Source organism: Podarcis liolepis (genome assembly GCF_965112155.1).
Source record: "Podarcis liolepis genome assembly, chromosome: 12".
In the NCBI taxonomy this organism is placed as follows: Eukaryota; Metazoa; Chordata; class Lepidosauria; order Squamata; family Lacertidae; genus Podarcis; species Podarcis liolepis.
In genome coordinates this window covers 13,793,704-13,814,775 of record NC_139563.1, presented here as the reverse complement: position 1 = coordinate 13,814,775, position 21,072 = coordinate 13,793,704, and the positions used below count along the sequence as shown (strand labels likewise).

At 43.7% G+C, this 21,072-nt stretch overlaps 1 protein-coding gene across 1 annotated transcript in view; it reads left to right on the top strand.

Moving 5' to 3' along the window:
• PTPRN2 (protein tyrosine phosphatase receptor type N2) overlaps positions 1 to 21,072 on the top strand; it is a 614,238-nt gene that overhangs the window by 482,490 nt on the left and 110,676 nt on the right. Inside the window, exon 13 of the mRNA XM_083466687.1 lies at positions 12,390 to 12,605. Coding sequence (XP_083322813.1) covers positions 12,390 to 12,605 — 216 coding nt within the window. The remainder of the gene's footprint in view (positions 1 to 12,389; positions 12,606 to 21,072) is intronic.

Genomic DNA, 21,072 nt, shown 5'->3' with positions numbered 1-21,072 from the left:
CGCATCTGACCCAGCCGATCTCTCGCTCCCGCGCCAGTCGCGCACTTGAGGAATGGGCTCATTCTTTCCCGCCCAGGATTTGCCGCTTCGAATCTGCCCCCTGGTTGTTGCGTATTGTGAGGCTGGCGACCAAGAGCGCTCTCTCTCTCTTTCTCTCTCTCTCTCTCTCAAAAGACAAGAAAGTTCTTTTGTTTTGCCTCCCAAGCTGCCCGGCAGCAGCTTCTGTGCAAAGGTCACCGCTGACATGCGCGGAGGGGACCCCTCAGAGCTCGCCCTGCAGGATCTCCGGATCCTCTACCTCCTTCGCCTCGTGGGCCGTCGCCAAAGGTCCCCGGAGCGATCCCCGACTGGCTCACGTCGTCTGTGGCTATTAACCCGTATTCCTATTCAGCATGGATAGTCCTAAGATTTCACCTGTAGCTCCTCTGTCCTGGGATGCATTGACCTTAGCAGTCAGTTTTCGACTACTTTCCTGAATCATCATGACCTCACCAGCCCCCAAAGCAGCATTTTTTTCTTCCAACGAGTCCCTCATCACTCTGGTCCTGGTCATTCCTTAGAAAATCCCAGAGATAGGAGGACGACAACAACAACAACATGCTTAGCCGATTGAGCAAAGTTCCTCCCAGTTGCTCTTGTTCCTGCGCTGGTGACTCGTTCGCAAGACGGAAAGCAAAGTTCGGCCACACTTCTTCCTTTTATAGTCCTCCCATCCCTTCTAAAATTTAGCTGCTGACGTATTGGGAGCAAAATGGGGAGTTGAGAACAAATGCGTCTCTCTAGACGGCGTGTATATACAGTATATGATTCCATATCCATGCTCAGCCTACACTGGTATGCCTGCGGGGTTTACATGCATAGTATTGTGATCCTTATATTAGAAGGACATAAAAAAGGTGATTTAGGCAGCCTAGGATTTTGAAACAAGATGACCTGTTCTGCTATGCTTTGTTTTATTTATAAAACACACACATCCTAGCACAATCTTGAGGGAAGCTGGCAAAATGGGATATACGCTTCAATTTTTTGTTTTAAATTTGGCGTGTTTCAATAGAGATGCAATGGGCATAGTTAGGCAATCAGGATATTGACCAGGATGGCAGAAAACAATGGAAATAGATGCGAGCACTGTGTGTATACCTACTCACATGCAATGTGGGTACAGTAAACTACAAATATGGCATGTATATATTAATGGAAGCACTCAAAACATATACATGCGAAAGTGTGTGTGTGTAAATAGATAGATAGATAGATAGATAAATGAGGAAGCTCTCTTTACTCATATTTTCAGAATATTTCTGACAAGTAATTAGCCATATGTTTATGCTGTGCATATATCTACCCTTTCTTGTTTCTCCTTTATCTCTCTCTTTTGCCTAGGAGAATATTAAAATGCCAGTAAATTTCATCTCGCCACAATACTGCCAGAGAGACAGAGAGATCCACTTTTTTTTTAACCCTTTGGACAACTATTGACATTTTAGTATACATATTGCATAACACCTATGAAAAGCAAGGTTACTGGTTTGTTGGTGCAAGCAGCTCCTCCTCTCTTTCTCTTGGTAAACAACAAAAACAGCTCTTTTATTTTCATTACGAAACAAGAAGAAAGTATCTCCCATTGATGCTGGTATCTTTGAAACTTGTCTGAAGCCTCGGATTCGATTCCTTCATTGTTGCGGGATATTAATCCTTCTAAAAGGTATAGAGAAGTAGCCCCCTCCCCCTCCCCCCGCTTTGTGGGGTTGAAGGTTGAGGAAGGATCATTGTGTCCCTCCAGAAGAATAGGTCTATGGTTCGCACCATGACCTTTCTCAGTGATTTGAATAAGCTGGAGTTCCCAGAAATCCATCTGCCTTTTGTGTGTGTCAATTTTGTCTAATCTTTTCAACCTCTCCATAGATTCTCAAAGAAGGGGGGAAAGTACCTTCCCATCTGACTGCACCCCCCTCCCCTTCCTTCTCCAAGTAAAAGCATTAAATTGACCTTGTTTCAGGTGATGAACTGACATCTGCTACAAGTAATTCTGAATCAACATCCGAGGTGTTAATGGAGGACAGGGAGCTATGAGGATGCTGTCTCCATCCCTATATATACAAACCTCTTGCTAATCTTAAAGAACCTCATGTGAGATTGAGGCTGCAGTCCTAACCCCTTACCTGGGTATATGCTCCATTCAAGTAGCATTCTATGGCCTTTTAAATGTGTTTGTGAGAGGCGGGGTTGTTGGTTTGTTTTCATTTTATTGTGTATTTTGTGTTCTCATATTGCATTTTTATGTTGTGAACTGCCCAGTGGACCTTTGGGTGAAGGGCGGTATAAAAAATTAATAAATAATAATAAATAAGACAAGAATTCCGAGTTGGACTTGCTTCTGAGTAGACAGAACTAGGATTGCACTGTGAGCCACTAAATTATGTCCTTTTTGTGGTGTATGATGTGACAGTGAGTAAACAAGAACACATTTTATTTGAACACAAATAACAAGGCATTCTTGTATTGAAGCAGCTCTGATATCTTAAGGCCTTGCTTCTGCAATTGTGTAGTACTGCACCCTAAACGCATTTACTTGAGTATCGGTCCAGTCAATTTGATGCAATTCTAGCAAACTTAACTTGAGTGCATATTCAATTTAAACTAAATGAGTTAATTTTCTTCCACGGAGATGTGTTTAGCACTTTTGTGATAATGGGTATCATTGTAAAGAACAAGAACAATAAAAATATTTTAAAATGCCAATTTACTGTAAGGATTATTTTTGTACATATAATTCTTTAAAGTATCAAAAGGTTAAGTAAACATATATTTCCTGCATTTTTTTTTATCCCGAGAAGAAAATATCCCCCAGAAGATCACAGTTACTATAAGGTTTATTTAGTCAAATCAATAATGTGACTCTAATAAATGTACTGCATGAAAACAAGGTCAGTTATTCCAAAGGAGTTTTCTTGGAAAATGTGGTTAGATGATATTAACAGTAATATTATAGATAATAGCTGCACAATTTACAAAACTATATATTCCTTTTTTTAAATCCTGCTGAGTCCAAATGTATATTAATATATGTTTATAGTCAAGAATAATTATTTTCTTGTCATTCCTTTTCTTCTTCTTGGGACTCAACCCCCCCTCTTTTTTTGGCCTCCTTGAATGGCAGATTTGCAAGTACAATTTCATCAGCACAGAGGAACAATAGCTTTCAGTTGCACAAAGGATTTCTCCCACCCTGAATCTCAACCACAATGCCTCTTGCTCTGATAATAGCTTCTGAAAAGATTTTGTAATGTAGAGAATTAATACATGATTATTTCTGCCTGACTTCTCCCATTTATTAGGTTCTGGAGTGTATTCTCAATTAAAAATAGCATTAGGTGGGTTTTTTAAAAAGTCATCATATTTTAAGATAAATCATTTTCCAAAGTTTTATTTATCTGTGCATACCAAGATATTTCGTTTTCACTGTTATTTGTGTTCAGATCTATTATAATGTGTCATCAACAAAGAATTATTAAAAAAAATGAGGGGGAAAAACCCCTCTGGTGCATTATGTGCCACTAAATACTACTGCCAAGTTATTTTAGAAAAATAAATATATTGAAATGCGTTTTTCTTCTCAGAAGTAGAAAGGCAGTGTGCATCAACTGCCAGCCAAGTGTGTCCTTATCTCAACTGAGCAAAAGCTTTTGAAGTTCGAAGGCTTACACTCGCTGGTTCTTAGCTGAATGGCATTTCCATTCTTACAAAGTTTACTTTGTAAGATGGCAATGTCCATTTTAAACGGGGAGGGGAGGGGGAAATATGAATTGCTATTTAAGGCTGATAATCTGTAAAGCACCTGTATCTAAGGTAGCATCTTTATTATGAAGATAACTGAGGGTAGTTTCAAGCAGTCCATCGTTGCCTTCAGTTTCCGGTACATTCACTTGCCTGAATGATATTAATGTATATTAAGCATTTACAGGCCTTTGTTGGTGTGGAATGGTACCTGCACCTGCCATCTCCAATCTAGCTGGGCTCGCAGTCATGCACACACCTCCTCCTCTTGAGGAAGTGTGTCAGACCTGTGACTGCTGAAGAAGATGCAATGAAAGGATATCAAACATGGTTTGATTACATTAACATCATCGTTTTTTGGGGAGGAGTGGGTGTTTCCTTACTGAAACTCAACTGTGCAAAGGGCTTTTGGGAGGGGGCAGTTAAGCTGGTGCAAAGGCAAGGAAATGCCTTTCTTACTTCCTTGAAGAGACAATGCAATGGGAAATAACATTTTTGACTGGCAATGCATTTGGGAAGGCCAGTTCTTTGAGCTGCTATGTAGGGTAAGATTAATAAATATATTTGGTAGTCATCATTCTGCATTGGCATGATGGGCTGAAACCCAGGAATTATTAAGAGTCTCTGTTTTACAGTCCTAAGAATACCCTGCTTTAGAGCATAGTTTTAAGGTGCTTGCGAATAAACATTCTGTAGATACTCTAATGCACTTCACTTTAATTATTCCTTAGAGTCCGTTTTGTATTTTTTGTTGTAAAGAAGAAGAAATGTCCCCCCCCCCATCCCGTGCATTTGGTAGGCCTTAAACTTTGAAAAGGAAGATATTTGCAATTGTTCCCATGTTATGCAACAGCAGTTGTCTACACACACACACTTCAACATCCCAGCGTCAAACTGAGCCAGTGACAGAGGAAAGGGATGCTGTGCTTTAAAGACGTCCAACTGTAAATGTCAAATTCATACATATTTAAAGATCCCCCTCCCATTTCGAGTCAAGTCTGACAGGGCGCCTCTAATTAACCCTGGATTCTGTTCCGCGAGGCCCGATTGTTGGATCCAATAGAAGCATTTGGCTGGAGGGAGGGGGGAGATGGGGTGGGGGTCTTAGGCAAAGTGGGAGATTACTGTGAGCTCCAGGGTTAAAGAACCCTCCTGCCCCCTCTTCCTCCTGCACATGAGGGTATCAGGTAGAGTCCAGTTTGGAATGGGAAACTAGACTAAAAAAACAGCTAGTTAAAAGCTTCTTCTTCTTTTAAGCCCAAGTTCTACTTGGTGTAGCAGGGGCACAGCCTGAGGATTCACAGTTATTTTTTATTTCTAAGCATTTTAGCCAGGGGTGTATCAGGAAACAAATCATTACCTTCTATCCTGTGTCACCTGGGTAGGGATGCTGCTGGAAAAGCCAGATTAATGTCACCAATACAAGCCTAGCTTGCTTTTGGATTCTCTTTGATTCCTCAACCTGACAAGAAGGGAGGTTTTCTTTCCAAACCTCAAGCCCACCTTCTTCTTCCATTTACAGCTCACTGACCCAGAAATAGCAATGGATATGATAGGATCGATTGGTCTCTGTATCCAAATCCCACCCACTCAAAAGGGTGCAATGGGGGGGGATGGGACACCCCACCTACTTTGGATGACCCCCTCTCCTAAGGGCATAGGATCACACTTTTGTATCCTGAATAGGCACCAACACTTACCTGATCCTGAGCTCAAGCCCAGGTCATGCTACCAAAAAAAGGGGCTTTCCTCATATAAAGGGAGTGGGGAGGCCATTTGCTACAGTTACCATCCCGACTGAAAGAAGGACAGAGCGTTTGACGAGATAGTTGGGGATGCGTGTTAAGTTGTCTTGAGAATGCACCCGAGGCGGGTACCAGCGCTTTGAAATCATCCTCACTGCAATGTATTCGGGATCTCAATAGTCCTTCAGGACTCTCGGTTCCTTCCAGAGCGCTGGCGGTATATACTTTTGGCAGCAATCTTAGGCAGACCTTTATGGAGAGAGTAAACCACCCTTCCGGGTTGTGGAGGAGACAAATCGGGGGAAGCGCTCAGAGGAAGACCCTCGGATCCGTATTATTTGCACAGCAGCGCTGTCCCTGAGTTGTCCCTGAAGCTTGGAGCGGGACCATTAGGAGCTGGGTCGAGCTGCGGGGAAGTTAGGGTGGGGCGCAATGGATGGATCGGGGTTGCATCCGGTTTGAGGACCCTGACTGAAGGTCGCAGGCGTTACATGTTTTCCTGGGATGTTTGCAAATTAGGACCAGTTTCGAGAAGAGGGACTGCCTGCGTTCCAGTCTTTCATATGTCGGAATGGAAAGAAACCTCGCTGTTTAGAAATTCATCAGATGCCTCTTCCTATCTGACTGCGTCATGGTGAAGAAGGGTTCTGTGTAGTTCGAAAGCATGCCCTTTTTCTTCGACAACAGAAGCAGGTTTGCGTCGCTTTCCACGTGCTTAAACCTGAGCTGTGACAATATTTGCAGAAACAGAAGCGGAATTATGTTCAGTACGCGAACCGTTCAGGGTCATCCGTACAAAGCGGCATCTTTAGAACAGGGTGGGAAGGATGCGCAGTTGAGGACCGTCGGGGGGAAAAGCGCTTTGTCAGGGACTAGCTCCCCCCAAAAGAGAAGCTCCTGCTATCATAGGCGAGCTAACACGTGTACTCGGTTTCGTCCTTTTCTGCCCTGAAAGGGCGCGTATCGGCTACAGAACTAAAGGCTTTAAGGGCCACACGCGATCTAAGCGCTTTGTGGGGTTTGTTTTGTTTGAACAATGAGGGCTAGAAACGCGAGTTCCCAGCAAACCCTGAGCCCGGCGTTATCGCCGGATATTTATGGAGAGGGCATTGTGTACAAATTGCGGAAGAGAGGGAAAGTGGCTTCCTCTTTTGGCGAAGTAGCCAAAAAAGAACTTGCCTTACCGCGCCCGCTTTGCCTTAGCCACTTGCCTTACCGCGACTGCATCCAAGCCAGGGGTGACTCTGGCCATTTTAAAGCAGAGCGCCTTTCTGTGTGCGAGAGGGAGAGATGTTGGTGCTTTCTGGACCTTCTTCCAGCCCTCCATTCGGAACCTCCACCGGCGTAATCTCGGGGCCCCCGCGTGTTTCCCCACTCGTGGGCAGTTTCCTTGCCATTTCTGAAAGTGAGGGTCCCCCCAGCCCTACCCTACCCCTCCCCTCGCTCGACGAGGACTGGCTGGTCCCTTGAAATAAGAGCGGTCCCGTCTCTTGCAAAGCCAAGGCAGGCCGCCTCGAGTCTGCTGGCAATCCGCCGCCCCCTGCGAAGCGTGCGCGCAGCAACACGGCGGTGGCGCACAGGGGGGCGTTTGCCACTCCGGGCCCTGCTTAAAATGGCTTCCGGTTTCTTCGTTTTTCAACAGTGAGCAGTCAATTTGTAAAGCAATTTGAAGCCCCGTTCCGATTTGCAGCTCGGCTTGGAGGGAGGAACATCGTTATGCAAATTAAACCTATTTACAAACAACAACAACAACCCAAACTCTGAATCCATAGGAAACCTGGAAGTGGTTTGGACAAAAACGAAACGCTAATGAAAATTAAAGGGAAATAAATTATTTGCCTTATCTGTTTAATTCTTACATCTGACAGCGCTTTATTATAGAGCTTGTGATGATATTCTCTTTGCATGGTTTGCCAGGGGTGTTTTCCCGAGCTAAAAATGCGAATGAGAACCCCGTTTATTTTGTATTAAGGATCGTGTGGCCGCGGGCCAGTCAGCTCCGCGAAAGGGGCCTGACAGCTCTTGATTTAAGAGGCTTGCTTACCATTATCGTTTATATCAGTGGTAGAAGAACTCGCCACTTTGCAAAGCGGATTCTGTTGCTTCATTTTTTCTTTCTTTCAGAAGACTCCTGAAAGAGGACAGTATCATCGCTATCCTATACGCGTCTGCTTAGTTCGATGAGACTTACTCCCAGTGCAGAATTGCAGTCTGTTAGTCCCATTTTACAGATAGGGATTCGAGGCCCAGAGAGCGACTCACCAGCATGTTCATGAAAGAGGGGCTTGGGGAGATTTTTTTGGAGGGGGGTGACTACAGTGGACAAGTGTGGGTTTCTCTTTCTTTCTGACGTTATTTAATATCCGCACTGTTAACAGAATAAGCCGGGCAATAATTTACAGAGAAAAAGCTTTTTTTATGCACGGCGTTTCTAAATACAAACCATAAATAGAGTCGTTTTTCTTTCCATATGACACTGTTATATATGTACGCAAGGTGCGTGGGCGCGCATCTCTTGAATGCTGCAATAACCAATTAGCAACCCTGATCCTAAGCATATTTAGGTTGCAACCGCGTGAGTAATACTTGCAATACTTGTGAGTAAACGTCATTTAACTTAATGGGACTTGTGCACTGGGCCTGCTATTATTTTGGCTTTGGTATTTTGACCGCTTAGGATCGGACCTGTTCATCTATTTACCCCTGGATTATTATGCGCAGCACCTTCGAAGTATGTTTAAGCAGAAGTGAGGCGTCTAGTGGGATTTCTCGTGTGCGACATGGGCTGGGGGGGGGGAGGCTTATTTCCCAGGATCGGGGCCATGCATTCAATGGCCTGGTCTCCCGGTGGAGAGGCCGGAGGCGCCCCCTGCCTCCGCCTTGCAGGGTGCGCAGCTGCTGGAGGAAGAGTGAGACGGGGGTGGGGGGACCCTGCCTTCGCGGCAGCTGTCCCCACAGCAAGCCTAAACATCGGGGCAGCCGCTCCTTCTGTCTCGGGGACTTTGTAGCGCGTCCAATTAAGGCCCCTTCAGGCCCTGCCCGGGGAGGGGGGATGGAGTTCTGGTGGGGAGGGGAGAGAAGATGCGGCGAGCGAGGCCGGGTCTCCAGTCCAGGGCAAGATCATTTTTCAAACGCCCCTATTTAGATGCAGATAGGGACCTCTCCCTCGCCAGAGGGCCGGGGGGCGCTTTCAATTAAATGCTAATGGCGAAGCCAAGGCCAGGCCTTGAGCTCCAGCCAGCAGCCTGAACTGGCCTCCGAAGGGGAGGGCCTGCCCTTTCGCCGCCAGAGGAGAGCTTTATCGGGCGACCCCCTGCCCTCCCCAGCAGGACGGGCCGCGGCCAAAGGGGCTTTCCAGGAACGGAAAGGCGGGGCTGAGGAGGGCGCCGCTGAGCGGAGGGGCCTAAGAAACCCGGGCGGGGTGGGGGCGAGGGACCATATGGCGGTCCTAAGAAAGGGAAAGCAGAGGCAACGGGGCGGTAGGGGGATCCTAAAGAGGGAGGGCGGAGGACGCGAGAAGAGACCTGTGGGAGAAGCTGCCGTGTTAGGGCGCAACGGATTTGCCCGCCCTCTCCCCGCCTGCCAAGGAAGAGCGAGTGGGGCTGCGGTCAAAACCCATGTACGGTCCCTTCGGGGCGTATTCCCTGAATCTGTTTCCTAGCGGGGATGCAAAGCGGGACCCACCCACTGTTTTTAGCAATGGGAGCCACTGGACCCCTAGTCAAAGCTTGTCTGCAGTGTGTGTTTTTACAGCCAGGTCCGCAAATTGGGTGTTGGGTTGGTTCTCTGCTGGTTTGTGAACCTCACTGCCGTCGGTTCCCGCTGCTACGTGGATTGGGGCGCGCCAGACGTTTTAGCCGAGGGTGCCACGAACTGGCCCCACTTTTCCCGTTCGTTTAGACTGCAACCCGGATACCTGGGATTAAGTCCTACAATATCCATAGTTTGCTTCCGAGTAGGTACTGTAAGGATCGTATTGGTTAGGCGGAGTACACACCATACATTTAAAGTAGCCTGCCAAGAATGCTGGGAACTGAAGTTTACACCTCCCAGAGATGCACTCTTAAACTACAGTTCCCAGGATTCCTGAGAAAGTGTTCTTTAAATATCTGGTGTGTTCAATCTCTCAAATAATCTTTAACAGAGTTCCTACGCTAAGAGCACCTACTCCAAACTCCTCAGAACAAAGCACGTACACTGGGAGTTAAGCTCCGTGTCCGAATGCGGTTTGGGGGATCCGGATGTGTCGGGTTGCAGGTCTAATGACTGAGCTGATATTCCAGTGCCCACTTATTTCCGTGTTGAACTCCGACGGGGTACGCGGCCCGTGGCTGCGCATGCTTTCCCTTCTATTCCAAAAAGTTCAGTAGGTTGCCATATAGGACCGTAGCCTTGTGATCCGGCCTGAATCATCCTTACTTGCAGGACAAGCCCTTTTATCTCCGTAGGGCTTCCTTTCCAGTAATGTCACTTCCAGGCTGTGCCTTCTTAAAAACCAATGAGATGTGCAGCCTGACCCGTCGGAAGTGCCCCACTGTGTTCAGTTCGGGCCTTACCACTCCCAGTAGGCGAGCACAGGACTGCAGCCTAGCACCAACCCACCCCGTCTAAACTGAAAAATGGGCTGAGTGGCAGGGAGGCGCCCCTCAAAGCCTCCCGGTCCCCTCTCCTCCCGGTAATCTCGAGGGAAGGGGGGTGGGGACGTGGTCTTGAGGACACGCGGGCGGGGCAGGCGCGCCCGCTTGAAAGGGAGGCGAGAGACGAAGCGTCGCCCATCTACTCGAGCGCGTTTTTGCGCGCCGGAGGTCTCAACGCCGCCTTCTCTTCCTCTGCGCTGGGTTAAGGAGGAGAGGCGAGGCAGGTGGAGTTGGGGGGGAGGAAGGGAGGGAGGGGGGGAGCGAGGAAGACTCCTCCCGCTGGCTGAGGAGGCGGGAGAGCGCCGGAGCGCGTCCTTCTTCGATCCCTCGAGCGCTTTGGAGAGGCAGCGGGAGGAGAAGCAGAAGCAGGAGCAGCAGCGTCTTGAGAGCCAAAGTGGCGCGAGCGGCTGGCGAAGGAGCCCCTCCCCGACGAAGCCGCGAGAGCGGGCGACTGCGCGCCCTGCCTGCCTGCCTCCTTTCCGTCGGTCCCTTTTTCTCCAGCCGGCGAGCCTCGCTCCTCTTTTTCGCTCCTGCGCAACAAGGCGGCGAAGGGTGGGAGGAACGCTTTGCCCGGACCTGCCTTTCCGTTCCATTAAGCCCGAGCCCCGCGCTAAACTGGCGCGCTGCTAAAGCAAGGAGGCTAATTAATGGCAAGCTATGTTCCCAGTCAAGACGCGGCGCTAATTGCTTCGGTGGCCTTTTCTGATTCCAAGATATATTTTTTTTAAAAGGAGAGAAAGAGAGAGAAAGGAACCGGAGTGGGGCCTGACACAAGAGCCGCTTGTGTACGTGCTAGCCGGGAGGAAATTAAGCGGCGGCCAGCTGAATGCGGAGCAGAAAATTACTAAAGAGAGGCGAGATAATGAATAGGCCGGGCCAGGCATTCAGGGGGGGAAATCCATTTTGTTACCACGCGAAATGAGGTGGTGGAGAGGACTTGGCTAATTGTTCTCATCTTGTAGCAACCAGAGCTGAGGCAGGGGCGTGCTTTTCAATTCATTTCCCTAGTAATTGTCAAGCGCTGGCCAAATGAGCGAGCCTGCAATCTTGCGTGCCTGGGCTTTTCATAGCCATGTTGCGATTTTAATTGTTGCTAATATAGCTTATAATGAAGCTAATGAGGGGAAATTATTGGACAACTTTTGAGTGCATGGAGACAAGCGAAAGGCATCACCAGGATTTCTTTTCTGTCGCTGTGCGCACACACACAGACACAAAATTACACACATTAAAAAATAATAATATCGTGGAGGAGCTTGGAAACGTTGAACTTTGGTTTTGTTTCTGTCCCAGGAAGAAAAGAGGGAGAGATGAGCCCTCTCCATCTGATAACTCTTCCCTCATAAGTAAAAATAAAACGTTAATGGAGAACAGTGTTTTTTGAGAAGTCAATTTTTCAGGTGTCGAGCAGAAGAAATCTACATCCCACTTTATGCAAAGAGTATCGTGAGGGAAACTGGCTGTGATAGTATCTTACCAGGTTTATTGCTGGAAATATTTTTTCCCCTATGACAAATTCAATAGGCTCACAAAGACAGTCTTACCTGCTTTTTAAAGATATTTTATGAACGATGTTGCCAGGTATGTGTTAGGGAATTATCTTTTTAATTTACATTTCATTTAGGTGGTGGAGGAAAACAGTGATACTACTTTTCAGATAGCTGGGTGGATTTTTGACTATTGCTCCAGTTCATTTAAGGTCACAATCTTATGTATGGGATTTGGGGACGGGATGAGAGAGACTCGTTGAATTCTGCAGTGTGAACTTTGAAGTAAAAACACGTAAGACTGAGTTGCCTCTGCAATCTGTACTGCACCGAGGGGAAGGCAAATGCCGTTGACTTTAATGGAAGATACTTTTGACTAATCGTGCCTAGGAATGGATTCCAAATTTTAATTCCTATCCTGACACATCCCAAAGAACTGGTGTGTGAAATAAACAGTGTGATCCTATACATGTCTACTGAAAATAAGACCCTCTTTATCCATTGGGGCTTATTTTCAATGAATAGGATTGTAGTTGCAACCCCTGAAACATTCTGCTAGGGAAGCCTGATTGCAATTTCGTACTGTGGCAATTTCTCTTCATTTTGTGTTGTGATTTCACCTGTTGGCATTGGAGGGGGAGGGCGGCGGGATCAAGTAGTGGTTGCTCTCTTGTTTCTGCCCTTGCTTTAAAAAATAAATAAATAACCCCCCCCCACCTCTCCTATTTTTATTTTTTGTACAGAAAAGCAAGCTCCAGCGTTTGCCCCACCATGCCCAGGAAGAGAGAGACACCACCAAATTCATCATACTAACCCTCCTCTCCATCGCTTGCATTTTTGGGATCCTTGTGGCTTCTGGGGTCATCTATTGCCTCCGCCACAGCTCTCATCACAGACTGAAGGAGAAGCTGACAAGCCTGGGCTCCGACAACAGCTCCAGTGCAACTGCTGCTTATCAGGTAGGAGACCGGCCTCTCCACTCCACCAGCTCTTTATTTTTTCCTGATACTTAAAACCGTTATTTATTATCCCCCACACAAGGGAGTGCTGCTTTTATTTATTTATAGCCGAGGTAGGGTTCTCCCCCCCCCCCTTTTCTTTAAACAATGCCTTTCTTGGGCGTCCCTCCATTAATATTCCCCCGTAGACTGTAGCAGCTTTTTTATTGCTTGTTATTAATCTTTGCTATTCTTGTAGCTTGCTGTAAATGTGCCTCTAATTAGAAACGTTAAAAGAAGTAGTTGCCAATTTCAATGCCCCTGGAAAAGAAAAAAAACCCACACGGAACACACATCAATATCTAGAACCTGTCACTGCGTTTTAGATATTAAAAACAATCTTTGCAATTTATGAGGCATGGATCACCCAGTTATCTGAAGGTGTTCCTCTCTTTGAATCATTGACTTCTTGGAGGTGTGATATGAAAAGAACCTTTGACCTGTGCAGTTGTCAGTTTCTCCCATTATTCAGATAGATTGGAATATAATGCTGATAAATTTGTAAGCGCTAGAGAAGTAAGAAGCAGGCTTGTTGGTGTTTTGGGTTGTTTTTTTTTTAAATAAAAGAAAAATCTGAGAACAGTGACAGCAGATAGAAGCAAAGGAATATGGAAACATTATAGGTGAGGCTTCTGTAGTAAATAGGAGGGGAAAGGTGCTGTTTCGGAAGCACTGATCAAGGACTGGGAGCTTATTTCTGATAGGCAACCCTTATTTTTCTTGTCGCCTGCATTGGCATTTTATATATGGTACTGAACATTGCATAATTGGACAAATCATAACAGTTAATCTGGCTGTCCACAAATTTTAGTATTCCTGTAAAATTCTCCCGAGTTGTAGAAGAATGCTCAGAAATGCTAAAAGTTCGGAACAATGAGCTAGGCGTTTAAATAATTAAATGTTCAATACACTTTTTGAGTTGAAGCCTTCCCCTTTTTCTATTTTTTTACCATTGTGTTCTCTGAGGACCTAGGGCACTTGCATCTGTATCCTGGTATACTGAAGCTGTGTCCCCTTTTCTCCCTCCAATTTCTCTCTCCCTCTCTCCTCATCTTTGTACTGTGTGCTTTCCTCCATGGGGGAGGGCAGCATTGCATACCCAATGAAATGTTCAGTAAGAGTGCTGAATTCAAACATCTGCCCAACTTATTAGCATTTCAGAGGAAGAGCTTTCAACTTGAGATCTAAGCAGGAGGAGAAAACCTTCTAAAGTAAAGTAGTAATAAAGAGAGAGAGAGACTTATCAAAGGGAGGTGTAGGGGGGAGGGAGGTGTTTCAGTGAAGAGAAAGGTACATTTGCTGAAACCCCCCAAAAATGTGTTTACGTAACAACGAACGGTTAAACCAGTTTTGTTAAATTTTTATCTAGGCATTTTTAATGTAAAGTGTTATCATTTACAAAGGAACATATGAGCTTTTTCTTTTAATGCATATAAATTTAATAATCTGAGGGAAATCATACTTATTTGTGATAAGTAAGAGGACAATCTTCCCTGTGACAGTTCTAATTAATGGTATCTGTAATTAAAATCATGCCCTTCCAGCAGGAAAATTGTTTGAATTTCTGGGAGTGACCTTTTTGCCATTTCTCTTGGGGCACACTGGTTAAGTTGATATTGATTTTATAATGAGCTCTGGTTTGTTTAATAAGAATTTGTAATCCAGATGCTAAATGAAATTTAAGCTTCATTTATTTAATTTTTTTCTACGATACAATTTTTTAAAAGTATAACAGTTCATAGTATATATACTTAACACAACTATTTTTAAAGTTAACATTTTTAAAACTGTAATTCTATACATGTCTACTCAAAAGTCAGTCCCTTTCGTCAATCCAGTTTTGAACGGGGGTTCGAGGGTTTTCCACCCCTCACCCAAATAGTTCCACTGCTTTTTGTGAGGACATCTTTGATAAGAATAAAGGTGGGCTGGTTGGAATTTAAATGCAGGTTTTTTGAAGGAGGGCTTGATTGTTGCGTTCCGGGAATCAGCATAGTCTCTGGCTTTCAATTCAGTTGGTGCTAAAGGACAATACAATATCGCAATCAAATCAAATGCCAAACCATTCAATGCCTGTTCTGGCTCTTCCGGGTGCTTGTTTAGAAACTTGTTCTGTTCAGGCTGCTTCCCAGGTAGAATTAGTAGCAAAGTTTCCATTCTGTGGACTCCAGGCAACAAGAATGAATTCTTATGAATTAATTCATGTCATTATTTTCTCACTTTAGAGTAGTTCTTGAAAGTCTTGAGTACCCTCCCTTCTCCTCCCAATGCCTCATCAAAACAAGTACAGAACAACTTCATACGTTCAAATAGCCCTGGGGAGATCATTCAAAACATTTTCGTAATTGGAAGTTGGAATTAATGTGTGTGCTATTTAGTGTGGGCTGTGTTGACCCCAGGCTACATGAGGTGACTTACAGTGTTAGGAGGAAGATAGGAAAGCTGGAGTTTGCATAATGACGTTTCTATCATATTAAGGAAGTGCTGGCAAGGGTAATCATTCTCTGGTTCTTGCTTGGGATTATTGGAGACAAAAAGCACACCAAATGTTCACAAACTCCAAATCCTTTAAGGGCACATATAACTCTTCTGAATCAGCCTTCCTTTTACCGGGCCAGCTGCAGTGTTAAACTTTTTACTAGAGAATTACTCCCATTGAACTTAGAGGGACTTACCTCTGTGTAAAAACCCTTAGGATTTCACTGAATATAATGTAATTTCTAAAACTGGGAATTGTATATCTCTATTCACAGGCACTTGCTATTACAGATGTAGCATGCTTTTGCTTAAATATTTAATCCACGCTTTTTCCATTTGATGTCAGTAAAGTAGAAAATGAAAGCACACCATTTGATTAGCAAGAATAGTACTAGTGACTGTCATTCTGGTGCCTTCCAGCATATTATGCTGTTTATGCAAATAAACCAGTCCTACTTTTTCAGCATTTAATGGGGCGGGGGGCAAATCCACTTTGTCCTCCTTTAATACGGGACTTTAGTTGAAATATTTGTGAATTCATTTCTTGGAGGCTTTGCTTCTAATTGATGCGATGTAGTGTTGTTAGGAAAGTAGAGGAAGAAGTGAGAAATGTATTGTCATTGAAAGAGCATTTGCACTGCTACCCTTTCAAGATTTTCTTGAAACCTCAGTGCTTCTGAAGTCAGTCTTAAAGTATCAAGTGATTTCAGTGTATGAATGATCTCATAAAGGGGTTTTGCAATAACCATGCCATGCACGTAGGCCATAGTTGTTGAGGCATAATGAATGTTATGGAACATAAATCTACTCTGCACCAATCAGTAGGTGTCCCCTTCCTCCCAAGCAGAAATATTTCTTATCCGTCTGCCATGCTTGAACCGGTTCTTTTTGTCAAATAGGGTGCAAAGTATTTAAGAATTAATTAACGGTAATTTTTTTAAAAAATATATATATCTGTCAGCCATCAAACAAATCTTTTAAGTTGTCACCCTCTTGCAATGTAATATAAAATATAAAACGCAGCACTTTGAACATTGAGAGTTGTATATTTATGGAACAGAGGCATATACCAAGAGCTGTAGTTTGGTTCATGAATTTTTGGCTTTGTGTTGCTTCCTCTGGGTTAAGAAAAAAAAAATGCACATGGCAGGTGTATTTATTTTTTTTAATTATTTTTGGGAAGAGGCAAGGATGTAGCTTGATTTCACAGGTGCTTTTTCCTGCAGTCAGTGTGAAATACGATAAGACTGTAAATTATCATGTGTGTAACATGCAAATACATGCTTCAATGCGCACCATCTACTTCTGTGTCTGCTTTAATACTGTCACATCCTTGCTTAATTGCACATGCAGCAATTGATATAAATCTGTGTTGGAGCCCCATACCATTAGAATAAATTCTTATTTCTTTCTACCACATGCTTATGATTTTTTAAAAAAAATGTTATAGTTTATTGGTGGTAGTAAATAGAGCCAGTTCAATATTTTGCGAACTTCACATTCTCTTCATTATTTATGCGACCAAAGGAACTTCAGCGTAAACTTATTGTTTTACAACATTGAGCTGGTTTTACTTGTGCGTGCTTTGAAGACTCTAGTACATAAACCATGGTTTGGGGAGGGGAGAATCATTCAGGCGTGGAGTGCAAAGAGGGTAGTGTGTAAACACTGCCAGTAAGTGCATATTTTCATTGTCATCAGTGAGCAATTTATTAATGGCAGTGTGCATTGATGATTGCTGCTCTTTAGGGATGCTCTGCTGGTTCTGTTCCAAGAGATGTGCTTGTGATTCCACAACTGCACTCTGCCTTTTGACCCCACACACGGTAGACTGCTATGCTGTAGAAGACGGTGCCAAGTGACCCTGCTTGCATTGTGTTTTATTGTTTTTCATTTTGAACTGGAGAACTTTATTAGTGAACGTAATCTCTTAGACCACGAATAATCACCAGTAAAATATTGTTCCAGTGGGGGAATCGGTGTTAAAATAGAATGAGGCTGAGGTTGCTAAGCTTCCTACACCCCCGTTTCATCTTTTATGCTAATACAATTCTCAAAGGATTATTTGCGTCTGTTAAGTCTCAAGCAAAGAGTAGCCTATTTACCCCTGTAAGAAAACAGTGTGCAAGCGAATTAAAGCTGTGAAATCTCTCCAAGCGTTGCATTAAACTGGATAGATCACTTTGCACTTCCAGAGGTGAGCATTCAAGAGTCCCCCAGTTTTGTTTCAACTGTATGAGGGTTGCTACTACAAGCTTCCATTTGATTGCAATAAGCATTTTGCTTTGGTTAAGGCTTTGAAATATTAAAACATCATCTGCTCAAGGGTTTGGATCTGCCAAGTGATACCGAACCATAAGCCTCTGCGACAGCGTAGGTAAATGGAAGACGTGGTCTCGAAATAACTTGCACAATTTGCAAGTTCTGTTAAAATTCAAGGGAATTTCTTGCCAACTTTTAATAGCTTGCCCCCGCTTCGGTATTTTATTCTAAGCTGTCAATTTTCAGCTTGTCTTTGACGAATCAAGTTCAGAATGATTCATCCTAGGATAACGTACGTCTTGAATTTTCTGTGTTTAACCTTCTCTCCTCCTTGTATCGTCAGATACGTTTCTCTGCATATAGTACTTGAGCAATGGGCATGTTCGTTGCATAGCTTCCTATTTCTGCATGTAGCTTACAGAAATATAATGTGTCTTATAAGATAAGAGCAAGTTTATATACCTTTTGGGTGATACTGAACATCAACTTGCTGTGAAAATAGAAGAGAAACAACTTTGTTTAACGGCGGAATCTAATAAACTGTATAAATTTTGGAAGAAAATAGGATCATTTTGCAATTGTATCAAATGGCCAGGCATGTTCAGATAAGCATCTTTGGAAGAGACTAATGGCATCTGACAAGCTGGGATATTCAAAACACCCAACGTTGTAACATATGACACAGAGAATCGCTCTGTCTTTGGAGATGCATATAACAGTTTCACATTATGAATGGCATTGAAGCAATTGCATAAGCGTGGAAAACATTACAAAGACGAGTATCTCCTCTGAAGCAGGAAGAAAGTAGAGCTCTGAAGCAACGTGAGGGTGTCTGTAGTGGTGTTTCAAAACATATTTTACCCTGGAAAAGAAGTCTGATCTTCTACATGCCTACTCAGTGCAATCTGATGTGTGTCTACTCAAAAGCAAGCCCCATTAACGTCAAACTTGTAGGAAAGTTTGTATAGGATTGAATTCTAAGGGAAATAAGTTGTTGGACTTGCTTTTGAACCCTAATTGGCTGAAAAAAGTCCTCTTGCATGCCTTTTTGAAACAGCCAGATTTGGGGGTTATTAAACAGGTCCAGTGCATGTACAGGGTGAGTCTTTTAAAAGAGGTCCCATGGAACATGTGTACTCTGTATCCATGGGACCTCTTTTAAAGGACTCACCCTGTATGAATACATAGTTAGTTGACAATGTGCAGTTAAGTCACAGTTTATAGTCAACGTTTCTTGTGATACAGATAGGGATATAGAAATGAATGAATTATTAGGTGTGGAGATTTAACTGGATAAAATTAAGGGTAATTGCCTGAAACCAAAGTAAGCATTTATGTTGGATGGTTGGGCATAAATATTTTATTAAAGTCAATTAAACAGTATGTGCCTGAGGCTGATGTTGAGTCATATCTAGTGGTGCTAACAGGTGACGTGGATCAGACCAAAGTCTGTAAGAACTACAAAAACTAATGTAGCACAGTGGATTTTATGATTCTCATCTTCCACTTCACCTCTTAAAGCAATGTATCTTGATTACTATTCTGCCAACCTTAAATTTTCCAACAAAACTCATGGTTGATATGTTTCCGTAGATAGCTGAGATTTTAAAAAACACTTTGAACTATGTCAGATATTTATTGTAGTAATATTCAAAGGGAAATGTGAGCAGTGTTTTTCATCGTTGTTAACTGCAAATCATTGTATTTCGGAGCAATTTTGACAAATGGATCCTGTATCTCTTATCTGCCCGAAAAGATCTTGTGTATTTTATTTGATCTGAGTTGATCAGTATTTGCATAGTTATTCTTATTAAGGAGATACTACCAAAGGAATTTTGTCGTTCCGCATTTAACCCTTAGTGATGTATTGGTCATGTTTTCAAGTATTAGGGACATGCAAGGCTTCTGCAGTGGTCGCCCCAATACAGCGCATATATATTTGACAGAATAATTCATACTTGGTGGGAAGAGACATTTATTTCCAGCTTCAGGGTAGGAAAATTCACAAAAGGAGCTTTGGTTACCATTATGGCACCCATGACCACAATGAAACCTTTTCCTGTGAAGGCCACTCCCTGTGTCATGAGTTGGGAAGGGTACTGACCCCCTCATACAGCCAAGGAAGTTGGAAGTGTGACATTCTCCTCCTTTGATCTATATGTGTTTATCAAGGGTCCAGGTTGGCACCAAACAGCTGAAAAGGCAGTGGAGTGACCAAGAGGGTACGAGAGAATGGGGAGTGTTTCTGAAGATAAGGGGCAGCTGCTGTGGGAGAAGCTGAAGTATGAGAGAGAGAAAATGTGGGTGGGTGGACAATCCAGTACAATCCTCTTGGAACTGAATAATTTTTCATGGGTTCCTCCCCAACACACACACACACACACTTACAACAAACTAAATCATCAACAAATCACAGTTCACCTCGGTCTCCATTGACTGAACCACCAAAGTCAGGAATCTGGGCCATTCAAGCACTGTAACCATACAAAGCTTTTTGAACTCAAAGCTTTCTGAGTTCTTTTCTTTTTCTTTATTATAACGAACCCCCTGAAAAGCACCATAGGTCACCTCCTCATCCACACAAGTTCTGTGGTTTTTTTCCAGTGGTTTAACCATCAGACTGTATGTAAAAAATTTAAGACCCATTATAAATCTCTGTCTTGGACTGAAGTTTAGTGGTGCTATTTATGTGTGGTCTATCAATAAAAATCTGATGATGGTTTGCATGAGGATTCCCACATAAAATCAAGCAGATTCATGAGAATCTTATTTCTGTTGGATACAACCCCTCCCCAAACCCCTTGGAAAAAGCAAAGTGTTTTGTGTTGCATGTTTTCTTTCTTTCTGTTGTGGAGAGATTGACCTGGAGGAAAAGAGAGGAGAACTACTAGAGGGGATGGTGCCCTTGACACTCCACAGATGTGCCCAAGGACCCAAAGAAGTTGGTGACCTCTCCTCTAGGAATTGAAATGACAGGGCAGGAAGAGAAATGAGCCTTTGTCTCTTTGGCTCTTCTAGTTTCGTTCTGTTCCGTACAGGGAGTTCTCTGCACAGTTTCAGCTAATACCCTTCTCTCAGGGAAGTAGTGTAGGTGGAGAGGTTGGGAGAATGACATTTCTCCAAGGCAAACTTAAATGTACAAGTACATTTCATATTCTTCAGAACAAGAAGGAAAGTGGCACGGTGGACTGAGCCAAATCTCTGGGAGTTGATCTCTTTAAAGTAATTAACCTTAAACCTTGCCTCTTGCATTATTTATTCCTTGATTATTTTTTTTAAAAACCCAACAATTTTAGCTTGACATGCCCATTGGGTGCCATACTGTCTTACAGAGCAAATAAATATTTATGTTGCGAGAGTAGTTAAGACTGCAAGGAAAACTAATGCTGGTAATACTTGAATTGAATGCCGTTCCCTTTTTGGAATGCCAGGGGTGCCATCTAGAATTAAATGCCATTCTTCGTGGACATAATATTGTCTCAGAAGACTTCCCCGGATAGCCTCTGCATCTGACTTGCAACCCTTTCCCCTTCTCAGCCTTAGAATGCTTTTGGTCACGGAGAAACTTAACTTGTTCAGAGATTCATATTTGATTTTGGCCTGGTCTTGGTGACAGGAGGAGAAAGCAGCTGGTACTAGACATATTGGCACTCTTCTTTGTTCCCTCCTCCAGGCAAGCCAGAGTAGC